This window comes from Drosophila sechellia, chromosome 2R, assembly GCF_004382195.2.
Source record: "Drosophila sechellia strain sech25 chromosome 2R, ASM438219v1, whole genome shotgun sequence".
Lineage (NCBI taxonomy): Eukaryota > Metazoa > Arthropoda > Insecta > Diptera > Drosophilidae > Drosophila > Drosophila sechellia.
Window position 1 is genome coordinate 3,469,861 of NC_045950.1, and position 13,981 is coordinate 3,483,841.

At 47.6% G+C, this 13,981-nt stretch overlaps 4 protein-coding genes across 7 annotated transcripts in view; all 4 read left to right on the forward strand.

The window, feature by feature from the left end:
• The window catches only part of LOC6607968 (protein prickle), a 59,211-nt gene that overhangs the window by 26,301 nt on the left and 18,929 nt on the right, over positions 1–13,981 (forward strand). For 2 of the 4 annotated variants that reach the window (XM_032714142.1, XM_002032680.2), the window contains exon 1: positions 9,085–9,447. The exons of the other annotated variants lie outside the window; for them this stretch is intronic. The gene's annotated coding sequence lies outside the window, so the exon portion shown is untranslated. Of the gene's footprint in view, positions 1–9,084; positions 9,448–13,981 lie in introns of those variants that run through there. 4 annotated transcript variants of the gene reach the window in all.
• On the forward strand, positions 121–2,456 carry LOC6607965. Its single transcript, XM_032714146.1, has one exon. The coding sequence runs from the start codon at positions 195–197 to the stop codon at positions 2,352–2,354; it is 2,160 nt and encodes a 719-aa protein (XP_032570037.1). The 5' UTR covers positions 121–194; the 3' UTR covers positions 2,355–2,456.
• LOC6607966 lies at positions 3,046–4,743 on the forward strand. The gene has a single exon (XM_002032678.2). It carries the CDS (start codon positions 3,115–3,117, stop codon positions 4,723–4,725), a length of 1,611 nt encoding a protein of 536 aa, XP_002032714.1. The 5' UTR covers positions 3,046–3,114; the 3' UTR covers positions 4,726–4,743.
• LOC6607967 lies at positions 4,742–7,043 on the forward strand. The gene has a single exon (XM_002032679.2). The coding sequence runs from the start codon at positions 4,767–4,769 to the stop codon at positions 6,927–6,929; it is 2,163 nt and encodes a 720-aa protein (XP_002032715.2). The 5' UTR covers positions 4,742–4,766; the 3' UTR covers positions 6,930–7,043.

Here is a 13,981-nt window from a genome sequence, read left to right on the forward strand (position 1 = left end):
ATTTATTATAGATATGGGTCTTCATTTTTATCACTGGACTTACATGTTTACCGACTTAAAGATTATTAAAATCGCAATCCATTCATATAGCTAGCTTGGAATTAAGCCTTTTCACTTCGAGTCAGTATCGAGTCAATATATATTTTATAATTGTTCAAGTTAACTCGAACCCCAAACTCGAACCACCTTACAAAATGGAGGGCATGGAAGATATTAACCTCAAAGCCAACGGGTCGGATACCTTTTCGAAATTTACACTGGCCAACATGGTATCGCTGCCATCCTCTTTGACCGAACCGACGACCCGTTCGACTGCGCAGGCGCAGCTGAATGGCGAGTCCCCCATGGGCAAGTACACGGAGCGCATGGTGGAGGACATTCTGACCGAGATTTTCAAGGAGCGACGGGGGGACATTCCAGAGACCTCATCCTCTTGTCACGCGGCCGATATTCCGTGGCCAATTAAGGAGCGGGAACCGCACGTGGACAAACGGCTGCGATACTGGAAGGAGGTACTTCACCAGCGCAAGTTGATGCAAGAACGAGTCCAGCGGGAAACGGGCAAGCTGGCCAGTGAGGTGCTCTTCAACCGCCGCTCAACACTGGACAACCGCGACGGGCAGATGGTGAAGCGCGTGATGGACTACGCGGACCGCATGAAGGGCGAGCGTCTGATGAGCGCACCACTTTCCAAGCTGGGCGACCAATTGGATCCATGGTGTCAGGTAGTTCCTGGACTGCAGGCCACGACACCGAAAGCGGAAAAGGTGGGCTACAAGGATGTAGAGATCGTTGGCATGCCAGAGGTCTGCAAAACGGAGATCTTGGGCAAGGAGGCCATGGAGCAGAACCCACCACCAGGCTGGCTGCAATCGGAGTTCCTGGACCAACGACTGGAGCAAAACTTTGTAGACATCCAAAACGTCGTGGAGTTCTTTCCCGATGTGGATGCCCTGCAGGTGAAGGGTACTGCTCTCAACAAGATCAATCGATTACCGAAGCCGTTCCTAGTGGATGTGGATTCCATGCACACGGTGACCAAAAGTGAGAGCTCGCCGATCTGCACCGAGGAGTGCATCTGCGAGTCTTGTGGCGAAACGGAGGAGAAATCGTCAGGAACTCCACCTCCCATTCCGGATGTGGGACTACGGGTTAATGGTGTGGATTACATTCCGTGCGAGGGAGATGGCGGAGGAATTAAGGAGTGCTATGAAATCGTCGCCCGGTTCACATGCGATCCGTTTCAGCGTCGGCTCAAGCACGTCCTGCAGCTGACCAACATTGGCACACAGTCGCTCTCCTTCTCCTGGAAACAGAGCACCTACTACTACAACCGGGGATCTCTGTTGCTGGCCCAGGACAACGAGTTTCACTTCGACCTGGAGGGTTTCAGACTGTCGCACGGTGAGACTCGGAATGTAGCGGTGCTCTACCAGCCACGAAAAGTGGCAATGGCGGTGGAGTTGTGGCTGCTTCAGGTGGAGCCGCGAATCTTTTGCGGCCGCCAGGAGTCGCTACTGCTCCGCCTTTACGGACGTTGCACTCCACCAGCTGACTACATGGCCAAACTACTCGAGTGCCAATGCGTCTGCATCTGCAAGTCGGATGCAGTTGAAATGGATAAATTGACCACCCATTTGGGGGCTCTGGCTCCCATGGTGGTACCTCCACCGACGTGCTGCCCCTATGAGCGGCCTCTGGACGATCGGGAGGCGTTTAACGCTCTAAATCCGGGCTACATTTGTGCCCGCTTCGATGACCTGGAGGTGCTTCGTGCGTTCCACCGGCGCTTAAAGAAGCCGCGGGAGCCGCTCTGGGATATGCGCCTATCAACCATCAAGGACTACATAATGCGGATTAACGGATTGGTGGAGCGTGAAGCGATCTTTTCCGAATTTAACCAACTTCTCGCTCCTTTGCTAGGTGGCGGATTCTCACTGAATGCCTCTTCCCAGCAGGATGTTCAAAAGCAGCGGTCGCGGTTCATATATGTGCGCGGTGTCATCTGCAATGGCATCGCTGAGTGGGAGGACCTAATGTTCAATGTGGAAGATTCTTTTTTCAAGCCAGAGCTTCAGCGGTACTACCAAAGCTTGTTGGGAGAGTCCGAGGAAGGCGATGAAGAAGAACAGGAGCAGCCAAAGCCAATGACGCCCATCGACATGGAGAAACTATTAGAAATTTTGGGCGAGACGGAGTTGGACGAGAAGAAGATCCGGACGGCGGTCATCCGCAAATTGTATCGGTCCAAATATTTCCGGGATGCGCTCTACATCCAAACCTACTCACATCTGTGCAACATGTCAGAGGACATTGTGTCCGTTATAGAGAGTACAGAAATAGTACCGACCTAGGAAAAACTATTACCCTCACTCTGTTTTAAGATGATCTTGCACAAATCAATGGTTTTCACAATACATTAAGTACATATGAAAAGTTAAGAAGGAAGCGATTCACACCTTATAGTGTTTGTATTTTAGTGTATTCCTGATCCGAATCTCTGGACAAGTTCATCGTGGCATGTCTCTTTTTCCGTCCGGCTTTCCGCTTAGCTGTCCGTTTGTGTAAAGGATTTCTCTTCTGTTTGTTTTATAGAGGTCCATTGTAAGCTCACATGCCATTTCATTTTAGTCCAACTAAATTAGCAAAAACGCTGTACTATATTAATCAATAAACAATTACAAACCAATCTTTAACTGAGTATCGCTTATCGAGTATCAGTACCCTTTATCACACTGGTATAATTATACACAAACTGAAGCTCCGCAAAAAAAGTATGTCCTACTAAAATTTTATCTTAAACAATAAGAACATTTTTAAATGTTAGTTTCTATGTGACCTAAATTCTAAACTGCACAGCTAATAATTTTGTGTGAATGGCATCTGTACGATTTCTCGAGATCTTAAAATTACCACGATCTATGTATGGATCTTCTGGATTATTGATTTCAATGGAGAGTAGATATGCTTAATGGGAACGAAGACGATTCCTTCTAAGTGTTTTTAACATATTCTTAAATGTATAATCAACAATATTTAGTGAGCATGACATTTAAGTCAAAATTTTCACGAAAGTGTTTACAATATACACCTTAAATTAGGATAAAATTAGAAATGAGTTCAAGCCAGAGAAATGTGCTGATGGAGGAGGATACATCCGAGGGTATGATTCACCCAGATGGCTTAGCCAATGACCTTATAAAGGGAGTTTTCAAAAATTATCCTGAACGGGGTCTCCACGAAGAGTCATCCTTCAGTGTGTCTTCAGGTTCCTTACCGAAGTGCAAGAGTGAAATTGATAGTCGTCTAGATTACTGGAAGAACATGCTTATTCAAAGACGGGCGTTACAAGAGAGACTGCGAGTCCAACTGGGCAGGACTCCAGAGGACATGATCCTTAATCAGCAGGGAAAAATAGTGAAACGATCCATAGGAGGCTGTCTGGAGACCGTAGGACTACCCAGCTATTCAGCTGCCGAAATGTTGGGGTGTAAAGAACTGAAAAGGGAGGAAGCGGATATTACGCCTGAGCTACCACCCCAAATCCGTAGTTTGGAGGTGGTGGGCAGGAAGATCCAGGCTCATTGCTCGAAAATGTCCGATCAGGTGGGCTGTACAGAGCCTTTAGGTGCCAGTGACGCTGTCGAGGTGGCCCAATCAACAGTGACGATCCAACAACCAGTTAGCGGACTGGGCGTTCGCATCAATGGAATTAATTTCTGGCCCCATATTCCAGAGTTCTCTCCCACCATTGACCGAACCTTTGCTTGTCAGCCCTTCCAACGTCACCTGCGCCCCATCATACGCATAGAAAACATTGGAAGTCAGGAGCTGAACCTACAATGGAAGAAGGTTAATTTCTTCTCGAACAACAATACCCTTATGGAAGCCGATCCGGATGACTTCGTTTTCGATGTGGCCCCATTTGTGCTTCTTCCAGGCGAGTTTCGTGATGTTACGGTTCTGTATCAGCCGCGCTGCGTGGCCATTGTAAAGCAGCGCTGGCTGCTATCGACGTGTCCACGCATCTTCTTCTGTCGTCCTTCTGGTTTCACATTAAACTTGAACGGTCGCTGTACTCCCCCCAAAGAATACTTGGACCGCCTCAAAATGGAGAAGCTTCAGGTGTTGTCGTATGCGCCGCCGCCTCCTCTCCAACAGCAGACAGTGACCCTCTGTCCATATGAACGGGAGCTGGAGGAGCGGGAGGTTTTCAACCGGCGGAACAGATGCTTCCAGTGCCTAACTCACCAAGATTTTGAGCGCCTCATGGCGTTCTACAAACGGGTGAGGCCTCCAAATTCACATGTATCTTCCTGGGACTACAGTGTGCACTCGCTAATCCACCTGGTGTGTAATAGTCGTGACATTCGGCAGCGCATTAAGCACTCTTCGGAACTGGCAAACTTGTTAGACGGCTTGCGGAGAACATGTCCAATGCCACTGGTTAAAGCGGACTCAGTTAATAGGCTGCGGAACCGCAATCAATCAAAAATGATTTATGTACGTGGAATACTAGGTAGCTTACTGGAAGAATGGGAACAGAGGGTGCATTTCCTTAGGTCGAGGGTCGCCCACGAAGACTCTAGTTCCAGTTTGCGGGAGGCTAATAGCATTCTCCGTTCAAAGTCATTTATGGACTCAATCTGTATGCTGTTGCACGGATTGATTTGCAGAGCGGTCGAGGATATTGTGTCGGTGATCGAGAGCACCGTCCAGATTTAGTTGTCGCCGAGCATACAATACACAACAAAGCACCCGAACATATGACACTTAAAAATACAAAAAAAAAAACAAAAAAAATGAATAAGAGAAACGAACTGCCGGGCTCTCGGCACCGCTCGTGGTTGCAGTCCTTCCTCAAGCTCACGGAGTCTTGGAAGGAACCCAATTCCCAGAAGAACGAGGTTGAAATAAAGTCTGACTCCACACAGCTTGAATTCCGCAAGAACAACACGCTTAAGGATGTTTCGGATCGGGATGGCAAGCAGCTAGTGGATGAGATTGTCCACGGCATCTTCGACAAGAAGCACGGTACCATCACGCTATCTGAATCGGAGTGTTCGCTGCAGGAGGACATGCAAGAATCGCTGAGCATGGACCCTCGCCTGAAGCTTTGGTACAACACACTCGAGAACCGTGCGGCTGTGCAGGCCAAGATCCAGCGGAAGCTCGGCCGCCGTCCCGACGAAATGCTGATCAACGTGGGCAGCACAGTAGCTCCCGGGGATCGAGGTACCGTGGTGCGGCTTCTCGACCTTGCCGGTCGCATGAATCCCACTACCTTGATCCAGAAGAAACCTGCTGTTCTTCCCGCCTTGATCACCAGCAAATGCAAACTTCTACCAGAACTGCAAGAGACGCTTCCGTGTGCCGAGCAGACTGGTCGGGCGGACGTGGAGATCACCGGGTTAACCCGTGCCACCAAGCAGGAGATCCTGGGCAAGGCGTACCAACGGCCCGAGATGCCCACTCCGTGGCAGAAGTCGCAGATGCTGGAGAATCGTATTGAGAACGAGAGCAGCGACATAAAGCGCGTCATCTCGTTCTTTCCGAATCTGGACAGACTGGAGGTGGTGGGTGGGCCCGTTCAGCAGGAGTTTACCCACGGCGAAATCAGTCGGGTCGAGCGGGTGTCTTGCGACTCCATATTCAGCGTGAGCAGCACGTCTCAGATACTGCCCGACGAGGAGCAAAAAGAGGAGAGCCCTTCCAGGGCAGAGCCTGACCAGGGAAAAACTGAAGCTGTGGTTTCCCGTGCAGCCGTTAAGATCAACGGTATGCTGTTCGTCAACTCAGGAAAGCGCATCTTTTTGCCCGAGATCGCAAACGTTTTCTTCGAGTGCCATCCGTTCCAGAACGTGGTCAAGGAGGTGGCTTGCGTGGAGAACGTCGGTGGTCATGTGCTCACCGGCCAGTGGTGCTCTGTCGAATCAAAGCGTGCCCCCAAAAGCACTGCCCAATTCCATAACTTCCTTATGTCCCAGGCCAACTTCACCGTTCTCCCAGGAGAGGTGCACGTATGCCGGGCGCTTTTCAGGCCACGTGGATGCTACCTGATGAAGCAGCGTTATGAGCTCCGCATTTCTCCCAACGTAATCGGTTCTGTGCGCGGTATTTTCTTGGCCCGGCTTACGGGACACTGTACTCCCGCGCCGGAGTACACAAACAAGCTGCGGCGGCATCAGCAACTGCTTACGGACAGGGCGAAGATGAAAATGTCCAGTGACCTGAACAAATACCAGGCTTCCGTAGTGCCCCTTTTGCATCCGCCCGAAGTGATATGTCCTTATGAGCGAGTTTTGGATGAGAGGGAGGTGTTCAATGTAGAAAATCCCGGCTACAAGTGCGAACGTTTTGATGATCTGGAGACCTTGAAGTCACTATACAAAGCTCTTAAGAAACCGAGGGAGCCCGCTTGGGATCTACGCCTGCAGACGGTTCGTAAGGTAATCCTGCGGCTTCCGGAATCCTATAAACGGAAGTTCTATTACGAAAAACTGGTCAAAGTTCAGGAGGAACTAAAGCTGGGTAGAGGCAGAGATTCCCTTACGCATTTCAGTCGGAATGACGAAAGGATTCGGTCCAGGTTTATCTACGTGAGGGGGTGTATAGGCAATGGCATCCAGGAATGGGAGGAGATGATGGCGTCGATGGAACTGAGTGGCCTCAGATTGGAGATAAGTCACTTTCAGCTAAACGAGGAAGAAGGGGAGCCGCCATCCGACGGGGCCGATTATAATGGCAAAGGATCGGAGGAAAAGCCGTGGATCCAGCAGCTGCGAAGGAAAAACCCATATCAGTATCTCTTGAAAAAACTGCGATCGAGGAAATCTTACAGGGATAGCCTCTACATGCAGACCTACTCGCACCTGTGTGACATGGCCGAGAACGTGGTTTCCGTTATCGAAAGCACCAAAAACGCTTAAAGTAGCTCTACAAAACTGCTTTTTGCAGCTAGTTTGCAATGTTAACGTCCAAATTTAATATGACCGAGAAGTAATAGGAAGTTGCTAAAACTCTCGCAAAGAAATAAAGAAAAACTCCCCAGGGATGGTCTATTGATTTGGAAATCTATTATCCCGCCCGGGGTGGGAACTATTTCCCTGCCTTGGGACACACCTGTGCCCCCGATGTGGCGCCAACTTTTCCCATTACGATGGCCCTTTATGGGCCAACAAAATTGCCCATTTCACGGGAGGAATGTGGGCCCACATCCCGCAACCCTCATAATGCTTAATGGCGCGCAAATGTTGGCCGGAAAAGTTTGGCAGCCGACTTCGATTTTAGCTAGTTTGCATTGATTTGATGACACTTTGGGGCCCATTCGATTCCGCTAATAAACGAACCACGTCCAGCCCCCTAAACTCCAGCCATTCCCTCCCAGACTTGGCGTGTCAAAAAGTTGTCTGCACCTTGGGGCTGCTCTTTTGACGTTTCCCTTCCAAATGGTGTCTGATGAAATGTGGCAACGAATGAGGCCGTTATGCTTGCAATTAGCCAAATTGATTTTTTGATAGCGTCAACGCTATCCAACTATAATCCCCATTCTTATACTCAGCCCGTATAACATATTTATTTTGGCCCTTATTAGACTCAGCTAATTGCCTCCGATTTCCATTTTCGTTTCAGGTAAGCCAAGCGCAGAAACCTACGCAAGTATCTTTCTTTGATGACCGTCCCCTCGGGAGCTTCACACGCCGCCGATCCACAATTCAAAATGCCATAAATCATGCATCATTGAGGCATCCCAGGCTGTGCAACAAAAAGCGGCACGCAGAAACGCAGTGTTTCCGTTCACACTCAGCTTCTAATTAGCCTGCGCTGAGATGGCACTAATGTGCGGCCTAATGATCTCCAGTCGGCTGGCAATGATGGTGACCAACTAACATGGTCAGCTGCGAATCAACCTTGAACTCGACAGCTGGCCAACACGGTTGACATCGCACTTTTTGTCACTTCAAGCCAGCTTGTCACAGCTTGCAAGGAGGTTGGGAAATATTTTAGCTTTCAAACCGACAGACTGACAAGAGGTTTGCCTGATCAGATATTCCACCTAAGTACCGGCTTTAAATGTAGCTTAAGTTATATTTTTGGTCACATCTAATTTATAAAAACCACTCTTAATTACTCAAAAGGGATTGGCCAAATCGTATTTCACGGTTACCATATTAAAAACTCTTTTGGGTACCAACCTAGTGTTTTTAAATTATGGGAATTAGTTTGGTACATATTCTTTTGTTTATATATGTATAAGCTCTTCCGATGCACTTCGTCACTACGTGGGCTGCTGTGACCACAGTGATTTATTTAGTTTAATAAAGAAGTGCAGGTTTTTCTTATTTAACTATTTTAAGTTTATTACTCCTTAAATACCATTAATTTACAAGGTGTTTATTTATTAAAAATAATTATTTAAGATTTGAACAGCGCTGCCATCGTAATACGGCTGGATTTATAACTTCTAAATTTTTACATCCTTAGGAAGGTAGATTACGCACTTCTCTAATTATGAACAGGAGGCATTCTATGTAAAAACCGTATTACTGTCCAACAGAATCTTGAAAAGTTGTTCAGATACTTCAGCATCTAGAATTTCTTGCTTACGAAAAGAAACAAGAAACTTAAATTTCCGCATCAGACTTAACCGATAATATATTAGGAGCTCAGATTCTACACAGAATCTAACGCGCGAGTCTACATGTGTATAATTATAGAAATACGTAGTAAAGAAGCATACTTTTGGGATGGTAATGTAAGCAATGGACCTATCAAACAAGTTCGATGTTGCAGTTGCGGATTGAATTGCAGCTTATGATATCTGGCTTTTTATATAAATTTCGACAATTTTAACGACGAAATAGGAAACAAATTACTATGAACTATTTTGTATTTTGTTATCATCACATCATCATCACACATCATTTTGTTATGATCACTTGATAGTGATCGCAGTCTTGAAAGAAGACTAAAGCAGTTCAAACGCCTTCATCGAACACGATCCACACAGCGAGGGATCAAACCACACAGCAATCCACATCTGGGCGGCAGGTTCGATCAGTCTGAAAGCGTCGTCAGTTGCGAGCGGTTTACACCTGGCAACAGGTGCGGTTAGTCGTCGTGTAATCCGTCTGATCGATCGATCGCGCGCTCTTCGACTATGTCGATTTCGGTCCACGTTATCTTGCGCCAGATCTGTCATTTACCGTTTTTCAACCAGAGCGGAGCAAAGTGCACAAAAAGCTACATCAGAAAGCTGCTAACTGAAATCGCAACAATTGCATAAAATTGACAAAAGCCAGTGAAGTGCAATCTATAATCCATATCAGGCCCAGCTGAATAAGTCTGGCAGAGTGTTCCTTTTTTGGGCCAAGTGAATTAATGTACAAATTGGCAAAACGCTCAATTACGCTAAAAGCTCGGGGATAAGCCAAACGGGCAAGTGAGGTGTGATTTAAGCCATGTTTTCGCCTGTGGATTGTCAACGCAGCGCGTTTCGTACAACACGGATACCAGCAGATACTCAAACTCCTCCACTGATACAAACACTTTTGTATTCGTATTCAGATACAGATACAATCGACAAAAAAATTACATTAAAAATCAAATGAAATTCGAGACCGATTGATATGCGAGGCACAGACGTCGGGCAGGCTGCCCTAGCACAATATTTTTATGGGATTATCGAAGGTCGAGAATCTGTTAGCCAAGGTGTGTGGCTGGTACTTAGCAAGCGAAAGACTTGAGCAACGAACTTTGGACATGCCCAGCTCGACGGTGTAATGGCTTTCATAAGCTTATGCGCATTACACGTCAACCGAAGTGCTCAGCTTGATTTATTTAGATGCGTTAAGTTTTAATCGCCATTCGCAGCGCACTTTCACCAACTTGCTGCAGCCTCGCGGAATGAAGTCATAACCAAATAGGCTTACGACCCGCTCCAGCACATAAAACATGACTCGTCTAGCCATAAAAACACTTGCCAAAGCCCGAAAATAATTTGATTACCGCGCACAGCTCTCGGCTTTCTCCGCCGCTTGATCCAATTAGTTTTCGGTGGGCCACAGTGCAGATTGAGCTGAGGATCTATGGGTCCGAGGATCCGCAGCAGCTGCCACCCACAGAAGTGTAATGAAACGGGCTTACATGGCGGCAATGTGTCAACAATGGCTTGTTAGCAATTGCTTTTTAGCCCAGTGTGTGTGCGTGTGTGGGCTTCGGACAGGGGCTTGCAGCTGAAAACACCTTATTGACAAGAGACATTTGACTCGAACTGCACGTGTGTGTGGGCCGGGGTTGAAATTTATCTCCGATTTCTAATTGCCTGACATGCCAATTTGAATGTAAAGCGCACCGATAGTGGTTCTGCGGCGCATTCCTCTGCGGTGTATGTACATAGCCCAGGCACGGTGGCCATAAAGCACCAACGGAACACTGCAATTCGCTCTGGTCTTTTATGGCCCGGCCAACTAAATCAATTTTCGCACTGCGGCTGGCTTCGGGCTTCGATTCCGGGCTTTATTGAGAAATTCTTCATAATTATGTAGCGTCGGCCGGCGGCGGTTCGAAATAAAACTGTTGTTTATGGCCGAGTTGCGGCAACTAGTTGGCTCAATTATGGCGCTGCAGCATCAACTTTCTCCCTCACTTTGGGCCAACTGCCACGGCTGCTTAACCCCAATCGACGCCTCTAACTGACTAACTAACTACTAACTAACTGGCGTGTTAATTTGTTGGTTAGTTTCCTCCGCACGCAGCCATCTAGCCACAATTGCCGGAGCATGAAGGTAAGATGCTCCGGCTATCTGAGATACAAAGCAGCTAAAGAATCCCGCCTCGAAATAGATTGGCCACTTTACAGTTATCGGCTTGGTTTTGTTAGCATAACAAAAGGTCCGAGTGGGTCAACAACCTAACCTTCGTTATGTCAATCTCTGTGTCTGTTCCCCACCATTTGCATATTACACATGTCTCACGTCCATTTAAAGACACAATTAACGAACCATTTCCCAGCTATTCATCATTGGCGAGCGAATTTCGGTCCGTAAATTAATTAGGCCGCGTTATGAGCTTTTGAGGCGGGAAGTCGTAAATAAGTATTGGATCCGTCGATGGACGTATGCAAACGCCAATTTGAACTGTCATCCTGTCAGCTCGCGTTAGTTTCCCAACCATCTTCCAGGCAGATAAGAACGGGTTCCCCGGAAAATGGAGCAACGTTAGCTGGCCCGGCTCGCTCGTTTCCTCTCACTCAACGCCGTTTGATTGCATTTGACATTTAACACGAGTGCGCTGCAGATTAGACCGGCAACTGTCTACCGCCCACAAGGTAACCATTTTGGAGGCGTGCCGACTCGATTTTCATTTCACTTTGTTTTCCGCGACATCGAACGATTTTCGAGCTGGCAGCGATCGGGTTTTATGTGAGCGCAATAAAAACCCGAGAAGGAATTCCATTTCTGCTCGGAGCAATCAATTTCGATGGCGACAAAGGCGTTTAGCACCCCGCTCCACCGATAAGCCAGGCGTGAGATTATTATCCGAACCAATGAAATATGAGGCCCAGACAATGGCTCATTAGATCTCTTGGCTTTCGCCCAAACTAGTTTGGCTGGCGGGCCTAAACTGTGTAATTATTACGGCCTGGCCCAGCCGTAGCTTTCAGAGTCTCAAATTATAGTTCGGCGGTAAAATAAACAAACAAGTTAATCCATTAGCGAGTGAGACATCCCGCCTGACTGCCAAACAGAACCGGAAAGAATCCAGCTCCGCAGACCGCTATTGGGTGCATATCTCTTATTGTTTATATTGTCTCCCTGCCGGGATTCGTATGGTAATATCGGAAAATGTGCCAGCTGCATAATAAATTATGAAACTTTACAGTTGCAGCCGCGCTGAATGAGTTGTCACGTCTGCGGCTTTCTAAACCACTTAGGTAGGCAGTGATAAGTCCATAGATATGTCAGATTCTGTGGCGCTGAATGGGGTTCTTGATAACTTGATAACACAATTTCAACCCGTTCAAAAGAGATTTTCCGGGCAAATGCGGCTCAAGTGGGCGCAACACTACACACAAAAGGTTGAGTGCTGCGGTGAACGGCTTAACTGCGCGCTGGGAAAGTAAACCAAGACAAAGCAATTGACTTTTTAACCTGCATTTCTGTAAATTACACTCCGAGAAAAATCTACATAAATAGTCATAAAATTAATTGCGCCTGTCTGCCATTTTCCACGCAGTTTCCCAGCCGCCGGCCATGAAAACTTGAGCCCCGGCAAATGCCCGGCAATAAAAGGCACCATAAAGCTACCATACTTGAGTTTATGCCGTATGCAAGGGGGGGCACTCCTGGTCAACTGGGTAATTCCAACTGGGGATTGATGACAGAGCCGCCAGCCATTGAAACTAAAGTAGAGTCGTATGGAAAATCGCAGTTAGCAACAACTTCTGCATTTGCCTCGGCTGAGGCGTGTGCAAACGCGCATACGCCCCGTTGGCCTAGTGCGATTTCAATCAGCCACTTTCAATGGGTCAGGCATTATCAGATATTAACGCCGGCAATTTGGCATCGGATAAATTACGCGACAAGCATCGATGGCGTCACTTACACATGTCGAACAACCGCCATCAATAAATACTAACGGTGCCTTGCGGCATCAACTCCGCATCCACATCCAAAGTGCAAAACTCCATCTGGCATATGGCAACTTGGATCTGGGATCTGGGATCTACAGCCTTCCATCTTCTGCCTTGGACCAACCGCCGGAAGTCTTTGTTTGGGCATTCGCTGGCCGCCCGGCTCCAGTTTTTCTTTATGATTATTGTGTGATCGCGTTTTAATCGCATCGGGCCAGAGCTCTTTGTGCCACATGTGAATCATGCACAAGTGCCGCTTTTCCCATTCGGAGACCGGTTTTCCCCACTTACCCACTCATTGGGCTCTAATCACACCCGCTGCCTAACTGCAAATCTGGCCGGGATCGCGTGCTGCGGCCCCGACTTTGTTGCGGTTGGAAATCATCTTCAATTTCTGTGCTAGCCGGAAGCCAGTTGCTCCATTCGGGCGGTTATGATTGCGATTCTTCTTGTTTATAATTCAATTATAGTCCTCCTCCGTTCCGAGCCTCGAATTCTTCTGCGCGAGTCTGTCGAGTTTTCTGGATGGAATGTGTGCCTACGCTGCGTGTGATGCATGCGGAGAAAACGCTATAATTTCTCTATTATGATATAATTAATGCAAAAACTGATCTATTTATGGCATTCTAGCATGAACTTTGAATTGAGCTACTCTCGAATTCATCATGAGAATGGACATATTATGACAGTTTTCGTTTAGCATGGAATATGGTCCCGTTGGCCGTTTAACTTTAAATTGAGTTGTCACTAACGAACTGACGTCATTCCGTTTTCAAGCTGTGTGCTGGTACCTGTGATCTTTGATCTCAACTCTTTGGTAATCTGATAAATATTGCCTCCGCTCTTGATTGACAGCTTTTCCCTGGCATTGATCTCATAAATATGAGCCGAGGCCTCGCTTTTTGTCGATTCCATTAAGGGGTCTGCGAGCACTAAGCTAAGAGCAGCTTAATGCACTCTGGAATTCCCAGATACTCGCAGCTAGAGATAGAGATACAGATACAGATGGACAAACACACACAGGATACATGTGGTACGTGGATGACGGTAAGCTGCAATTGCTGCCGAGGCATTTGGCTACCACTCAAGCAGCTGCGGCAGTCACCGCTGATGGCGATGATGATGAAGATGAAGATGAAGTTATTATTATCTGACAAGGGCATCGCCGCCATGGAAACTGCAGTGGCTCGCACTTAGCGAAGCTGTTTTCCACGTTTTCCGCCGATGCCTGCCGCCCCTTCGTGTCTGCTGTCTTTATTAGGGGCGTGACTAATCGGCTCGATGCCTGATGGTCGATGCCTTATGGCTTATTCCCGATGTCCGTCCGGTGGCTGCCATCACCATCTC